The 16,193-nt window shown below is 43.1% G+C and overlaps 2 protein-coding genes across 11 annotated transcripts in view; both read right to left on the reverse strand.

Annotated features, from left to right (window-relative positions):
* The window catches only part of Ankrd31 (ankyrin repeat domain 31), a 137,624-nt gene extending 122,112 nt beyond the window's left edge, over positions 1 to 15,512 (reverse strand). For 7 of the 10 annotated variants that reach the window (XR_005284624.1, XM_038321872.1, XM_038321871.1 and 4 more), the window contains exons 1-3: positions 15,213 to 15,512; positions 5,915 to 5,988; positions 1,687 to 1,796 (exon numbers count right to left, since the gene is read on the reverse strand). Coding sequence is in view for 8 of the 10 variants with exons in the window: in XM_038321872.1 (XP_038177800.1) it covers positions 1,687 to 1,796; positions 5,915 to 5,988; positions 15,213 to 15,307 (279 nt within the window). In the remaining 2 variants the exon portion in view is untranslated. Of the gene's footprint in view, positions 1 to 1,686; positions 1,797 to 5,914; positions 5,989 to 15,212 lie in introns of those variants that run through there. The other 3 variants (XM_038321865.1, XM_038321868.1, XM_038321870.1) reach the window with 3 other exon arrangements.
* LOC119809107 (NADH dehydrogenase [ubiquinone] iron-sulfur protein 5-like) lies at positions 6,210 to 6,585 on the reverse strand. Its single transcript, XM_038321876.1, has one exon. The coding sequence runs from the start codon at positions 6,528 to 6,530 to the stop codon at positions 6,210 to 6,212; it is 321 nt and encodes a 106-aa protein (XP_038177804.1). The 5' UTR covers positions 6,531 to 6,585.
* Positions 15,513 to 16,193: the final 681 nt, after the last annotated feature.

Genomic DNA, 16,193 nt, shown 5'->3' on the forward strand with positions numbered 1-16,193 from the left:
AGAAAGATCCCTGAGGCTTGTTGGCCAGTCAGTCTGTCAGAATCAGTTAATTCCAGATTCACTCAAAAAATATAGTGGCAAGGGACTAACAAAAATAACCATCAAACTTTTCATATGTACACATACCCAAGTGTGAGTAAACCCACACACAAACGCATGTGCACACCTCTCTCTCTCTGAGTGTGTGTGTGTGTATGAGAGAGAGAGAGAGAGAGAGAGAGAGAGAGAGAAAGAGACACGGAGGGAGGGACGGAGGGATGGATGGAGGGAGGGACGGAGGGAGGGAGGGAGGGAGGGAGGGAGGGAGGGAGGGAGTCAGGTGAGGTAGCTCCTGTTTGCAATCCCAGCACTTTAGAGGCAGAGGCAGCTTCCCCACCATGTTGTAAGGATCTTGTTAGCCATAAACCAGAATAAACCCTTCTTTCTTAAACTGCACAAGTCAGATATTTTCCCAGCAGTGAGAAATGTATGTGTCGGCTCACTGTTCTTTGAGAGCAAAAACTCCCTGCAATGAGTAATCTCTAAGTCTGTTAACAGCCATTAACAGTTCCATTAGGCAAAATGGTGCCATGATAGAACTAGGCTGACCATCTAAGATAAAAACTCCTGCCCTGTGTGGAAGAGATGTCTTTTAGGCATCTAAAACTAGCCCATTTCAACCCCAAGTAAAAAGACCTTAATAACCACCCAGACTTCAGAAACCCTCCATGTGGTGCTCCTTCTCTCGCCCGTCGGTTATCTGTGCCTGGACAATACACATGTACTTGGTTCAAGTTGTTCCAATAAGCCTGTTCTGCGGAAGGAAGGAAGGAAGGAAGGAAGGAAGGAAGGAAGGGAGGGAGGGAGGGAGGGAGGGAGGGAGGGAGGGAGGGAAGGAGGGAGGAAGAGAGGGATGGAGGGAGGAAGGGAAGGAGGGAGGAAGAGAGGGATGGAGGGAGGGAAGGAGGAAGGAAGGGAAGGAGGGAGGAAGAGAGGGATGGAGGGAGGGAGGGAGGGAGGGAGGGAGGGAGGGAGAGAGGGAAGGAGGAAGGGAGGGAGGGAGGGAAAAAAGAGGCAGGAAGACTTCCAAATTCAAGGCCAACCTGAGCTACGTAGCGAGTCCCAGACAAACCTGTACTACAAAGTAAGATCTTATATGTAGCTTTTCAATTCTTTAAGACTTTGTAGGTAGGTATCCCAGGCTGGCTCACTTAATCAAGCCAAAGTGCTAACTAAATCATCCCCTTCTTTCCCCAATAGCTTTGCACTGAGGAGAAGCAAATAACTCTTAGACTATCTACACACACACATATACAAGACAACAGAGGGTCTTTAACGCTGTTTATCTCAAATTACACCACATAGACTGGTATTTCCTTCACAAACTTTAAAATGAACTGATACAAAATCAAAATGAAAATCATAATTATTATATCCTATGTCTAACCTCTGTTCTTTTACTACCTTATCTCCACTGGGAAAAAAAACTGTTAAAATAAAAAGGGAAATATTTTAAATTACCTGTCCTAAAATCAATGTCTTTTATCAAATTTGCAACAAAGAAACTGAATGATTGATTTTCAAAGGTATAACTGAACAAACAAAGAGAAGCAAAACAGTAACAGACAACAAAACCTTATAATTAGTAATTTCTCAGCTAGCAGTCCCAGCTTTTGAGAGGTATATGTTCAAATAACATCAATGCACCTGCAACACCAGGTCCTCACTGAGAGTCGGCATCACCTTATTTTTATTCTTTTGCTCTTCTGAGTCCTTTCCAAATCTGAGCCCAAGCTGGATCTCTGGAGAGGGCATGCCTATAACGAAATATAATTAATCAATCACTTGCACTATTTTATTATTCTACTTTTAGAAGAATTAAGAATTTTATAAATATGGTAAAATATCATTTCACAAGGGACTAAGGTTACATATTATTAAATGGCAAAGTAAATGTTTAGCATAAGTGAGGCCTGGGTTCACAGTCCAAAAGATTATGTATCATGGTTTCTTAACTGTGACTTTCATATGTCAATAGTGATTATTATTTCTTAGTAGGTGGTCATGCTGCACTGAACATAACAATGCTTGATTACTTCTTGGCCTCGGGTTGAAGGAATGCAATGAGTATGTATAGAAAATTTTATATCCTAGAACTGGGGAAATATCTTGATGGATAAAGAGCTTTTTGTCATTTTGTTAAAGCAGCCCAAGCTAAGACACACCTTGTCATTCAACATAAAAAGTTACCTCAGAAGTAATTATATGATTTCTCACAAATGCACTAAGATCTTTTTTTTTTTTTTTTTTTTGGTTTTTTCGAGACAGGGTTTCTCTGCAGCTTTTTTTTTTAGAGCCTGTCCTGGAACTAGCTCTTGTAGACCAGGCTGGCCTCGAACTCACAGAGATCCGCCTGCCTCTGCCTCCCGAGTGCTGGGATTAAAGGCGTGTGCCACCACCGCCCGGCTTGCACTAAGATCTTAAAATACTAATATACTAATGACACAGAAATAATCACTCATATTAATTTGCATACACACACATAGAAATTTAATATGTCATAGCCCACAGTAAGATGGCTTAGTGGGTAAAGTTGTATCCTGCCAAGGTAGACCACCGAAGTTCAACCCCTAGGGCACACATGGTGGAAGGAGAGAACCAGCTCTCACAGTTGTCCGCTGACACACACACACACACACACACACACACACAGAGAGAGAGAGAGAGAGAGAGAGAGAGCAATTTATAAATTAATTTAATAGATCAGAATCATAGTGTTTTAAACAGAATAAAATGGAATACTCAGTAAATCATATTGGGACAATTAGTTTACTACTTGAAAAAAATAAAATTAGAGCTCTTCTTTTTCCCATATGCAAAAATATTCTACCTATATTAAGCATAGAAGAATGAAAGCAGGCTAGAAATACAGCTCAGCCAGTAGAGCACTTCCTCACTCCAAAGCACACGGACTTGAGTGGCCCTAAAACACATCTTAAATGCTGAGTGTGATGGCATATGCTTACCATCCCAGCACTGCAGAGGCAGAGACAAGATGATCTCTGGGCTTACTAGACAGCCAGTTTAGCCTAATAAGTGAGATCCAGGCTAATGAGAGATCCAGTCTGAAATGCAGACAACATTTCATAAATGAGATCCAAGGCTATCCTCCAATATATATGGACATATGTATACACACACATACAGAGAGAGAGAGAGAGAGAGAGAGAGAGAGAGAGAGAGAGAGAGAGAGAGAGAGAGAGAGAAATAAATTTAAAAAAGAGAGATACCACAGCCTATCACTCAGCCTGTGTAAAAACTCACTTCAAAACTGATTAAATATCTCAATGTAGGACCTAAAACTGAAATTTCTAGAAAAAAATACTTCAAGATATAGGCACTATAAAAAGACCAAATCTATGAATAATAGAAAAAGAAGAATGGAATAAGGGGCTGAGATCAAATGCACAGAAAATATTTTCAACAAAAGATAAACTTCCTTACTATAAGAAAAAGAAATGCCCATCGAAGTCCAAGGGGCATACAGAATACCTAACAGAACCAGGAAACAAACTCCCCACATCATATCAAAACACTAAGTGGGGGCTGGAGAGATGGCTCAGAGGCTAAGAGCACTGGGTGCTCTTCCAGAAGACCTGGGTTCAATTCCCAACAACCAAATGGTAGCTTACATTTGGTGAGTTCTTCTGGTGTGCAGGCATACATGCAGGCAGAATACTATATACATAATAAATAAATAAATCTTTAAAAAAAAACACTAAGTGACAGAACAAAGAAAAGATACTGAAAGCACCAAGAGAGAACGCTCAGGTCCCATAGAAAGACAGGCCCATCAGAATTAACAACTGATTTTTCAATGGAGACTGAAAGCCTGAGGAATTGGACCAATGTTCTACAAGTTATTAAAGAGCATAAATGTAACCCAGAAAAACTTCTGGTCATAATGGAAGGAAAATGAAAACTTTCAAGATTTTAAAAAACTATGACCACCATAGGATACAGAAAGGAATGCTTAGACCTGAAGATCGTAGAGCATGCTCAGGAAGACACAAGAAACAACATTTCCAGAACACTGAATCAAAGTGGTTTAACAAGGATAGCAAATGTCAGCAATAACACACGTGGCTCGGTAACGCTTAATACCAATGGTCTCAATCCCCAACACACAAAGACTAACAGATTAGATCAGAAAACAAGATCTAGTAAATTTTTGTTTTTGTTGTTGTTGTTGTTGTTTCGAGACAAGGTTTCTCTCTAGCTTTGGCGCCTGTCCTGAATTTTGCAGGCAAATGGATGGAGCTAGAGAACATCGTTTTGAGTGAGGTAACCCAGACAAAGAAAGACAACTATCACATGTACTCACTCATAAGTGGTTTTCAAACATAAAGAAAACAAAATCAGCCTACAAATCACAATCCCAGAGAACCTAGACAACAATGAGGACCCTAAAAGAGACATACATAGATCTAATCTACATGAAAAAAGACAAGATCTCCTGAGTAAATTGGGAGCATGGGGATCTTGGGAGAGGGTTGAAGGTGAGGGGAGAGGCAGGAAGGGGAGCAGGGAAAATTTATAGCTCAATAAAAATCAATAAGATTTTTTTTTAAAAAAAAAGAAAAGATGGGAGAGACACTCTATACTCATTACAAGGAAACAGCAGGATATTAGAACCTTAAACATATATGCACCAAACAGGATCACTCAATTACATAAAAGAAACCCTATTAGACTTAAGGCCACAGATCGATTACAGCACAGTGATTACAGCACAATACTCCGACCTTCACCAATGACAGGTAATTTGGAAAAAAAACCTAAATAGAACTCTGTAGTTAAATCACATCATAAATCAAAGAGACCTAACAGGTATTTACAGGACACTTAAGACTAAAGAATACACATTCTTCTCAGCAGCCTATGGAACTTTCTCTAAAACGGACCACATGCTGGGACACACTAGTCTCAACAGGAGGATTCCCTGGTGACAAGCAGTCTAACTTAATAAATTCCAGGAAAAAAAAAGGTGTATGCCTGAGAGATGACACATGAAGTTGTCCTTCCAAATACATGCACATACATAAGCATGTATACTCAAACACACATGTATATCTGTACACACACATACACATGTCTTAGTGATGAGAGATAAATAAGAACTTTAATAACATATATGTATGAAAATGCCATAAAGGAATTCATTACTCTGTGTGTTAAGTTGGGAGCATAGACCCCAGCCCCTCGTGTCTATCCTAGCCCCCAAGCCTGAGAGTTGTATTGGTCTGGACTCCAAATCCCAGCATGCCAGGTCCTGACCCCTTGCTGGGGGGATCAGGAACACTCCCATAGAGTATTTAAGTAAACTCCCAAAAGAGGATCACATGGTCCCTTTTCCTTCCTCCTGGTGGTCACGTTCGCAGCCTCCTGGTTCCCCCTGGGGCCACCCGAGAGCGCAGGAATCCCATTAAACCTGGATATTTCTTAATTTGGTTTGTTTTGATTTGGCTTGATTGGGAATTTGTATCAGCAGAGAACTAGCGTTAGGAAAATTCTTAACACTGTGTTCTAAGCTTTAAAAATAAATAATAAACCATGGAAAAATTTTAAATGTTATTTTGTACTCTTACAACCTTTTAAAACTAGGCTTTAGAGTGAAGCTAGAGATTAGAAGATGATGAAGAGAGCTGTCCAGGTGCTACTCCAATGCTTTGGACCCTTTCTAGGAGCCCACACGGCCTCTGGAAGCTACAGTTCCCACTGCTATTCCTACTCCAGATCTTAAGGGATCTTAGGATCTGTTATAAATCTATGTAAGAAGTTGTGCAACATTAATGAAGAAGAGAAACATAAATAAGGAGTTAACAGAATGATAATACCTGGGACACTGACAACATCTATAAAAGGTTTTTCTCACCTTTCCACATTCCATTTACACCAGAATGAAGACAGAACTCAGATTTAAAAGACGTGTCTCGATTCAAGAGCAACCTTTCAAATGCAAAACAGAAAATACAGATTAATAAGATATTTCCAAATATAATAATATTCTAATTATCATTTTTAGTAAAACTCAGATTGCTAAAATTCTTTTTTTTTTTTTTTTTTTTAAGGTTGACTAATTCTTTATTTTTATGTACTCGATGAAGCAGCTTTCATTAGACTTTCTCCCAGAGGAAAACAGCATGAAGAGCAGCGTCCACCTGCTCTGCTCAGGGCCTGGGTTCGTCCTGGCCCATGTGGTGAGGTGGAGGGGTGTATTTCCCCTCTTTAATTAGCTTATCCCGCTGTGGTTTGATTTGACCCAGGCGCTTCATCGTTTTATACCGAAGATAACATTCCTCGAAATCTTCATATTCTATCCTGCATTCTTTTTGAGCCCGGGTAGCACCGATGCCATGTGCACACTCTATCCACTCTTTTTCGAAAGCATGGCATCGGGCAGGAATCTTGAAGGGCTGCTCAACACTTTGGAATACAAAGTGGCGATCGAGGCTAATGCCCAGCTTTTTCTGCACATCAAAGAAAGGCATGGCGCACCACAGAAGTGCCCTTGTAGGTTCCCTGGCAGTAGATCACGACAGCCGGTTTCGGCTAAAATTCTTTTATACTACCATAAATATTCATACTTCAAACTACTAATTCATCCAAGAAGAAAAATGCTCATTAGTCATTAATTTTTACTATTTTGTCATTATGTTTGATTTAGGGGGACAAGAAACAGAATACTAATAGAACTTAATTGTCTTAGGATTATCTTAGTTATTGCTGTGATAAAACACCATAACCCAATGCAGTTTTGTAAGAAAGGATTTATTTCAGCTTGTACTTCCACATCACAGTTCATCGTCAAAGGAAGTCAGGGCAGGAACTCAAGACAAGACCCTGGGAGCAGAAATGGAAGCAGTGACCACCGAGGAGTCTGGCTTGCTGTCCATGATTTGCTTTCTTATACCATCCAGCAGCACGTACCCAGGACTAGGGCTGCACACAGCAGACTAGGCCCTCCTCCTAGTCTTCTATGGGTGCATGCACATCAATGCAAACATGCACATACACAAACGCTTTTTTTTTTTTTTTTTAAAGAAGTGCCATTTCAAACAAGTAAGCACCAAAGGAGAGTTTTCAAAAAAATTCTTGGGACAAGAAAAAAAAAATATGAAGGACTTTTTCATTCCTGTGATTGAATTAAATTCCTTTTAACTATATGACAAACTTCAAAAAAGTCAATCACCAAAAATCATAGCTATTATGTTATGGCTCACGCTTATAATCCCAGCACTTGAGAGACTAATGTGGGCAGAGCCCTGAGAGGTCTGAGTTAGCCTGGGCTATGCAGTGAGTTATAGGCCAGCCTGAAATAACAGTGAGACCCTGTTTTTAAAAACCAAGTTCATAGCTGCGTGGTGGTGGCACATACCTTTAATTTCAGCACTCAGGAGGCAGAGGCAGGCAGATCTCTGTGAGTTCAAGGGCCACCCTGGTCTATAGAGCTAGTTCCAGGACAGGTTCCAAAGCTACAGAGAAACCCTGTCTCGAAAAACAAAACAAAACAATAAAACCAAAATCACAAATACTCCATGTATGAGGTATTTAAAAATGAACTATAGCTTAATATTAGAAAGATGAGACACTGAAAAGTATTAGCCATTAACAAGGGAAGGAATTCAACAGACTGAACGAAAACGCAATTTTTCAGGTTAAAATCTGATTGGATATTTGAAACAATTTTTCACTGGTTATTAAAAGTATAATGAATTTTTATTACAATAAAGGCTTTAATTTATATGTATAAAAATTTTAGCAATCAAATTCTAACATCATATTGAGCTTTTAATTCAGTTAAAAATATCTAATTAAAACATGCTTTCAACATAATGGCCCCAAAACAGTGTTTGACAACATTTTGTCTTCATCAGAGGTAGAACCCTATTCTGGCGTAGATCTCAATCAAAACAGTTATTTCTGTGAGCTATTTATGTCTATGTCTGTTAATATTAATACTAAAGTGACTAGTTAAGCCTATGTCTCCTATGCTTTCTTTCTTGCTCCGACCTTCCCGCAGGTTATCTTAATCACCACATGAATACAGTGCTAGCATGTCCTACCTTTCTGGCTAGTTATGTCAAGTGAGGCCATTCAATATACATAATGTGAGTGCTAGGGGGCTAATGCCGAGCACCTTGAGCTCAAAGCCAGCATATGGAACACAGAAACACCATGTTGTTTTTTTTAAGTAAGGGGTGTAAATAAACCTAGATACAGTATGAAAAACTATATAGTCTGATTCTCCAGGAGAAAAAAAAAATCGAATAGAAGTTCAGAGATTTGAGAAATCATATGTCAAGATCAAATGCACATCAAAAAGAGAGTGAAAGAAAAGATACTGGAGCTGGCAAAATAGCTCAGCAAGTCAAAGTGTCAGCAACATAAGCCTGTCGACCCTGAATTCCATCTCCAGAACCCAAGTAAAGGCACAGGGGAAAGATGGACTCCAAGAATTGTCCTCCAGCTTCCACACATCTGCCACCGCACATGCAACCACACAGATACCATTTACACACATACATATACAATAACTTTAAAAACGAAATTGGATTAGGATAGGAAAAGACTACTTAAAGAAACCATGATAGAGAAAACTTCCTAAATAGAGTGCATTTAAATCTTCAAGAAGCTTGGATGACTGAAAACAAACAGAAAATATCATTCCAGACACATCATAATGATACTGCTGAGAATCCAAGATAAGGATGGGAGGTGAAAAAATAGCTCATGTTAGAAAACAATAATTCAAAGAGATGGAGGCAATGCAGCCAGTTAAGGGTCAACACAAGCCACTTTTCAGGATGGCAGATTATGAAATTCCATGCATTTATTAAAATATCCCCTGTGTTCCAACAAGAGTAAATACTACTTGTGTATACATTTTAAAAATGAGAGTGATGGTGCACATATATAATCTCAGCAGAACCACTGTGAACTTAAGGCTAGCCTGGGCTATATAGTGAGACCCTAGAGGATGAATGAAGAAGAAGGGAGGGGAGAAAGAGGGAGGAGAAGCAGCAGCAGCAATCTGGATATTATTCGTTACAGCCTTCACTCAGTGCCCCCACACCTCATCAGTTAGCATCTCCTATCAAACGTGCACTGAGATTTTACAAAGGTGTACTATTCCAGCCATCCCCACTACACTACCTGGTCTCTCTCTCTTATTATCCCAGTCTGTATCTGATCCTAAACCTAAGCTCTCCAACCTCGCTTAGCAGAAGGGAGTCCTTGCTTCATTAGTAATGAAGGGACAAAACCAACTCCATTTTGTGCTAGACCCCAAGGTAGATATCAGGAGAGCGGGAAGTTCTCTAGACTGCAGCCCAGCTGCTCTGGGGTTGATTATCAGCAGAGTGGAGAATCCCCTAGACTGGAGTCAATCAGAGAATCACCCATACCCTTTATGCCAAAAACAATAGATCTGTGGTTTTCTGCCTTTATAAACCCTGTCTAAGAATGGTGGGGCACCTCCTCTGGCCCCTGCTGTGTCGGTGTGTGAGAAAAGTGCCTATTGTGATTTGTACTACAGGATTAAACCTTGCTTTTTGCATTTCAGTGAGTCTGTATCTCTGGTGGTCTTCTTGGGGTCTCCGCGACTTGTGCACTACATTTGGGGGCTCGTCCCAGGATTACCCAGAGACCCCAAGATCCCAAAGGTTTAAGCCAGCTGGAATGGTGAGTTACAGAGCTTTCCCTGTCTGTCTTGTTTGTCTGTTACCTTTGATTTCAGAAACGGCTGCATTCAGCACAAAAGGCAGAGTTAATAGCCCTTCCAAAGGCCTTACAGATGGGGAAACGCAAAAAGCTAAACATCTACACAGACAGCAGGTATGCCTTTGCCACAGCCCACATCCACGGGGCTGTCTACCAGGAGAGGGGGTTGCTAACAACAGAAGGAAAACTATTAAAAACAAACAGGAGATTCTGGATCTCCTACAAGCAATGCGGGGGCCTACAATACACTGCCCCGACACCAAAAAGGCTCCGGCACGATACAACTGGGAAATAATCTAGCTGATAAAACAGCAAAAGAGGTGGCTTCAGCCCCAAGGGCTATGGTGACTTTAACTGACCCAGGAGCCAGGGGCCTGCCACAGATCCCCAAGTACACACCTGAAGATCTAGCCTGGACACACACTCTCCCCATGGTCCAGCGAATAGAGGAATGGTGGAAAACTGCCGATGGGAGAGTCATCCTGCCCCAAAGGCTGGGACATGAGATACTGAAAAAAATACCTCACTCCTCACATTTGGGAACACGTAGAATGCAGGACCTGTTGTGAAAGGCTCAGGTCAAAATTCAAGATGGTAGCCAGATTATTGAACAGCTAGTGACACAAAGCCAGGCATGCCAGCTGACAAACGTGGTGGGCACCCCCTCCAACCAAGGAGCATGTCAGTGGGGAACTCGTCCAGGTATGTACTGGGATGTAGACGTTACCGAAATCAAACCTGGAAAATCTGGATACAAATATCTCTTAGTGTTTATAGATATTATTTTCAGGATGGACTGGAGCATTCCCCACCAAGCACAAAACAGTCACGGTGGTGGCGAAGAAGCTGACTGAAGAAATCTTGTCTAGGCATGGGTTACCAGTCATAACAGGGTCAGACAATGGCCGTGCCTGCATCTCTCAGGTAAGCCAGGGACTAGCCACTGCACTGGTGACTGATAGGAAACTTCATTGTTCATATAGACCCCAGAGCTCAGGGCAGGTAGAAAGGATGAATAGAACAGTAAAAGAGACCTTGACTAAACTGGCCTTGGAGATTGGCGCTGACTGGGTAACTCTCCTTCCCTTTGCCCTTTTTAGAGTCAGAAATGCCCCTATCAAATGGGTCTGACTCCTTTTGAAATTGTGTGGGCACCCTCCCCCATGATTCCTAGCTTACAAACTGACCTGATTGCTGACTTAGATGATCAGGACTTGTTCAACGCCATTCAGCGGCTCCAATAGGTTCATAAAACCATATGGCCTAAGCTTAGGGTAACTTATGAAGCTGCCTCTATTCCAACCCCTCATAAATTCAGGCCTGGGTTTTTATCCAGAGGCATAACCCAAAATTGCTGAAGCCAAGATAAAATGGGCCCTACGTGGTTGTTCTGACAACACCAACAGCCCTCAAGGTGGACGGCATCTCCTCTTGGGTCCATTATTCACATACCCACCCAGTGAGCCCTTCGCCCTACAAGAGGACTATCGAAGCGAGACCTGGGAGACATCCAAACACCCTACTAACCCCCTAAGGTCCAGCTCAAGCATCGTTCCTGATCCTGTTGCTGTTCCCTCTGCTCCTGCTAAAGAAGTCAACCCCCACATACCCTTTTAACCAACTTGGGTTCTTGAGGATGGAGAATCATACAAAACTCTGTACCAGACTACCCGTGTGGCCCCACTGAACACCTGGTGGCCTGACCTAGATTTCTGCTTTCATGACCTGAACCACGTCTATAGAGCAGCAGGCTAGGCAGAGGCCAGGAAGTATGGCTTTTAGATGTGCCCAGGTCACATCAGGAATAGAAGCAGTGCAGAGGCCTAGAATCGTCCTTCTGCAAAAGTTGGGACTGTGTCACCTCTAATGATGGGGAATGGAGATGGGCTGTAAGTAGACCAGACTTAGTCACTTTTAAATATGTAAGACCCCCCCCCCCCAGCCTGACAAACTCTGCAGGACAGGTGACCTAGACCAGATAAGATTACTTTCACTGATGAGGGAAGACAGGGCACATGATGGTCATCAGGCCTACACTGTAGTGTAATATACTACAGATATGGGGGACATGCCCCAACCACCCTTGTAATTCAGCTTAAGATAGAGCTGATAAAAACCAGCAATAATAGGCCCCAATAAGGCACTGAACCCAAATCCTGCTCCCCCACCCACAAAGAGACTGGTGCCCCAGCACTAGCTCTAACCACACTTTAACCTACAACACGGGCCCCAGATGCTTTAGCCATCACCAAGCCTTCGGTGCCAGAACAGCATCCCCTCCTGGAGCTTCTGACTAAGACTTATGTGGCTCTAAACTCCTCACGGCCAACCCTAACCAACTCTTGTTGGCTCTGTTAAGACATGGCTCCCTCTTATTATATGAGGGGATTGCTGTCCAGGGCCTTATTCGAGAAGCAGTGAAGTCTGATGAATATCACTGGTATTCACAACACTCTCTAACCCTGGAATAAGTAACAGGACAAAGGCTTTGCATAGGTAAAGTTCCCACTGCCAAGCTTTTCTTTGCAATTCAACTCATCCCCCTCACAACCGCTGCAGAGCACCTAATCCTCCACAATGACTGGTGGGTGGGCTCCTCTAGGTTAACTCCTTGTGCACACACTATAGTTCTAAAGGACTCCAGCGGATATTGTGTCCTCATCAGACTGGTACCCGGCTCCTTTACCATGACTACCAAGGAATAGGATGCTGGTCTAACTAGAATAAAAAAGAGCCCATAAGCACCCTTACACTGAGTATCCTCCTGGGGGCGAGCCTCGCAGGGCTGGGGACAGGAACTGCCTCTCTTCTGTCCCAAAGTGAACATTACTCTGCTTTAAGAGAAACTATAGATGCTGACATAGAATGCCTAGAGACCTCAGTCTCCCACTTGCAGGACTCCCTCTCCTCACCAGCTGAAATGGTTTTACAAAACAGAAGGGGACTGGACCTAATCCTTTTACAACAGGGAGGATGGTGTGCAGCCCTGGAAAAAGAATGCTGTTTCTATATAGACCATTTGGAACCTTTAAGGGATACCATGGCCAATGTGTGGGAGGGACTTAAAAAGAGAAAGAGAGAAAGGGAAGCCAACCGAGGATGGTTTAAACTCTGGTTAACTACTTTCATCTCTACTCTGACGGACCCCTGGTAATCTTGCTGTTACTGCTGACTTTCAGACCATGTACACTCAATAGGCTAGTCCAATTTATGAAGGAAAGATTGGGGACCATCCAACTTATGGTGCAGCACTCTCAGAACTATAGACTCCTCAGGACAGAAGATACCTATGAGCTAACTATAAGAGACCCATGTACGGGTCAATCTACAAGAAAAGGGGGTGGGGAGAAGGGACAAAACCAACTCCATTTTGTGCTAGGCCCCAAGGTAGATAGCAGCAGAGCAAGAAGTTCCCTAGACTGGAGATAATCAGAGAATCACCTGTACCCTATATGCCCATAACAATGGATCTGTGGTTTTCTGCCTTTATAAACCCTGCCTAAGAACGGTGGGCCACCTTCTATAGCCCATACTGCATCAGTGTGCGAGATGAGGTGCCTATCACAATTTGTACCACAGAATTAAACCTTGCTTCTTGCATTTTGGTGAGTCTGAGTCTCTGGTGGTCTTCTTGGGGTCTCCACGACTCGGGCACTACAGTAAGAGCTTTAAATGGACATGCATTACAAACACAGGATCTTAACCTACAACCTCAAGTCCTGAACTGGAATCTATAGTTGGTTTTCTTACTCTTTTCTCTTTGGCACTTTGGGGGGCCTGCCACCCAGCTCCCAAATAAATCACATTGAGGCTTTTTCTTTCTTAGGAATGCCAGGCCTTAGCTTGGCTTATTTCTAGCCAAATTTTCTTAACTTATATTATCCTGTCTACCTTTTGCCTCCAGGCTTTTATCTTTATTCTAAAAACCTTTCATTACTTCTTACTAAGGGGCTTGCCGTATAGCTGGACCCTGGAGTTCTCCTCCTTCTCTTAAGCCTAGACCTCTCTTCTTCCCAGATTTTTCCTCTCCTCTCTGCCTGCCAGCCTCACCTGTACTTTCTCCTGCCTAGCTATCAGCTGATCAGCTCTTTATTAGACCCATCAGGAGTTTTAGACAGGCAAAGTAGCACAACTAACTTCACAGAGTTAAATAAATGCAACACAAAAGAAAGCAAAACACCCTTGTATCATTAAACAAATGCCCCGCAGCATAAGCAAATACAACACATCTTTAGTATTCTACAACAGGAATCTACAATTTAGCAGGATCCAGGTGATTCAAAAGCACATGACAATGTAAAGCCCTAGTCTAAAGCACGCAGGGTAAACAGAAATCTGACTAGGCTACTCCTCCACTTAAAACTGCGAAAGCATGGGAGAAGGAGGGGAAGGGGAAATGGGGGGAGGGGAGGGAAATGGGAGGAGGAAGAAGAAGAAGAACTCTACAAAAAAAAACCTGCGAAAGCATCCTACCAAGGTCAGCCTAACCTGGATCCCCTCTTATCACTCCATGCCCATTCCACAATTCTGAAAGACATAACTGCCTAATATCCCAAAATGCATAACTCGATGCTATGTTCCACCTCTCTACACCTACATCCCTCGGCTTCCTTACCCAGGAGCACCTTTTCCTCACATGGCAAACCCCTATGTCACCTTCAAGCTTCTACTCTGAAGTCAACCACAGTAAACTCTGATAAACAGCTACACTGCCTGAGGTAGGAGTTCCTCTAGCCTGCTGAAACCACACACTCAGACTCCACACATTATTCTCAAGTTATCTGTTCAAATGATTCTCCGAGCCTAGTTTTCTCAAAGGTAGTGCCTGCATTTTTTTTCCCCGACCTTTTTTTCCTGCACCTAACACTGAGGATATATTCAAAAAAGGTTCTGATAAGCTGAAATACTTTTTTATTCTTTTTTTAAAAATATTATTTATATGTTTTATGTGTATTGGTGTTTTGCCCGCATGTGTGTCTCCATAGGGTGTGGAGTTCCCTGGAACTGGCATTACAGACAGACGTGGGCTGCTATGTGGGTGCTGGGAATTGAACCTGGGTCCTATGACAAAGCTCTTAACCACCCACTCACTCTCCAGCCCCATACTTTCTTATTCTCATAACACGGTTCAGTTTGATACAAACCTGTTTCCCCGTTAGAGTTCTTAAAAGAAATTCTAAGAACCATCCCTTCGGTGAGAGATAAGTTTAGGTTAAGGGGTCCTTGTCCAAAGTACTTAGCCCCAGTGTAAGACAATTTTTTTTTAAATGCCATAAAACCACCACCATCATTTTGTTTCCAGATATTTGTAAATTCTTAACACGGTTGTCCCCCAAGGCGCTAATCTCACCCAAAAGCCGCGTCCTGCTGGCGGCCATTTCCACTCAAAACCTATAGAAAGCCTAGCCCGAGGACAGCGGTGCAAGGGTTCTAGCCCTAATGGCGGTCACCTTCTCCAGGGCAGCTCCTCATCTTCCAGTTCGTTCTCTGTCACCGACCCCTCAATCACCGTTTCATCGCTGTCACACTCTGAAGCCTGGGCCATCTTCGCCCCTCACTCGAGGGAGGGTTATATTAAACTCCTCCTCTAGTTCCCCCTTATCCGCAGGCCTTTTGCTTGCTTTTCGCGGTAGGGAGTTTAAAACAACAAAACTAGAGACAAGAGGAAAAGCCTCTCCGGGCCCCTGATGCCAAGCGCCGCTCGCGCAGCGTCGTCCTCGACGCACGCACGGGCAAACCCGCGCTCGAGTTTGCGCGCGCCACCAGAGCGCAGCCGCGAGCCACACAGAGCCGCGAGCCACGCGTCAGCGTGCAATCCCAGGGTCCCGCCCCGCCCCCGCCCTCGCCCCGCCCCCGCCCGAGGGCCTCTGACACCTAGGCCCCGCCCCCAACCCCAAAGCTCCTCCCCGGCCGTCAGTCCCCGCCCCTAGCTCCCGAGGCTCCTCCCCAACTCCTAGGAGAATTAAAGCCTCTCTTCAAAGAACGCGCTGGTCCGCGCTGAGTTTCTGGTCCGCCACAGCCAGCCCACAGGCTGGTTTGCTCATTTGCTAGCGATTCTGACTCAGTTCTCTACACTCCCCGCACGTCCCAGCGGTCATGGCTTCAGAACATTTTGAAGATCCAGGATGTAATCTTAGACCCAGAACGCTTTGCAGTCTTTGCAGGCTCCTTACTTCTTAATTCCTTTGATGCAGCCTCCCTTAGTGTTGCCCTAAATAGGTAAAAGAACTGTTTGTCAAAGGTTTTCAGATCCGCTAATCCAATAGAAACACATTTTGTATTTTTCACAACTCTATAAATTACTCTGAAATATAGATTGTATAGGAAAAGAAGTATAAATGTTTTTCCCTTTTATCAAATGTTAGAATAGGAGTGCCTAGCAACACCTAGCAACACCCCAAAATTATTATATTACCAATGGAGATCTAGGG

This window comes from Arvicola amphibius, chromosome 3, assembly GCF_903992535.2.
Source record: "Arvicola amphibius chromosome 3, mArvAmp1.2, whole genome shotgun sequence".
NCBI classification, from domain to species: domain Eukaryota; kingdom Metazoa; phylum Chordata; class Mammalia; order Rodentia; family Cricetidae; genus Arvicola; species Arvicola amphibius.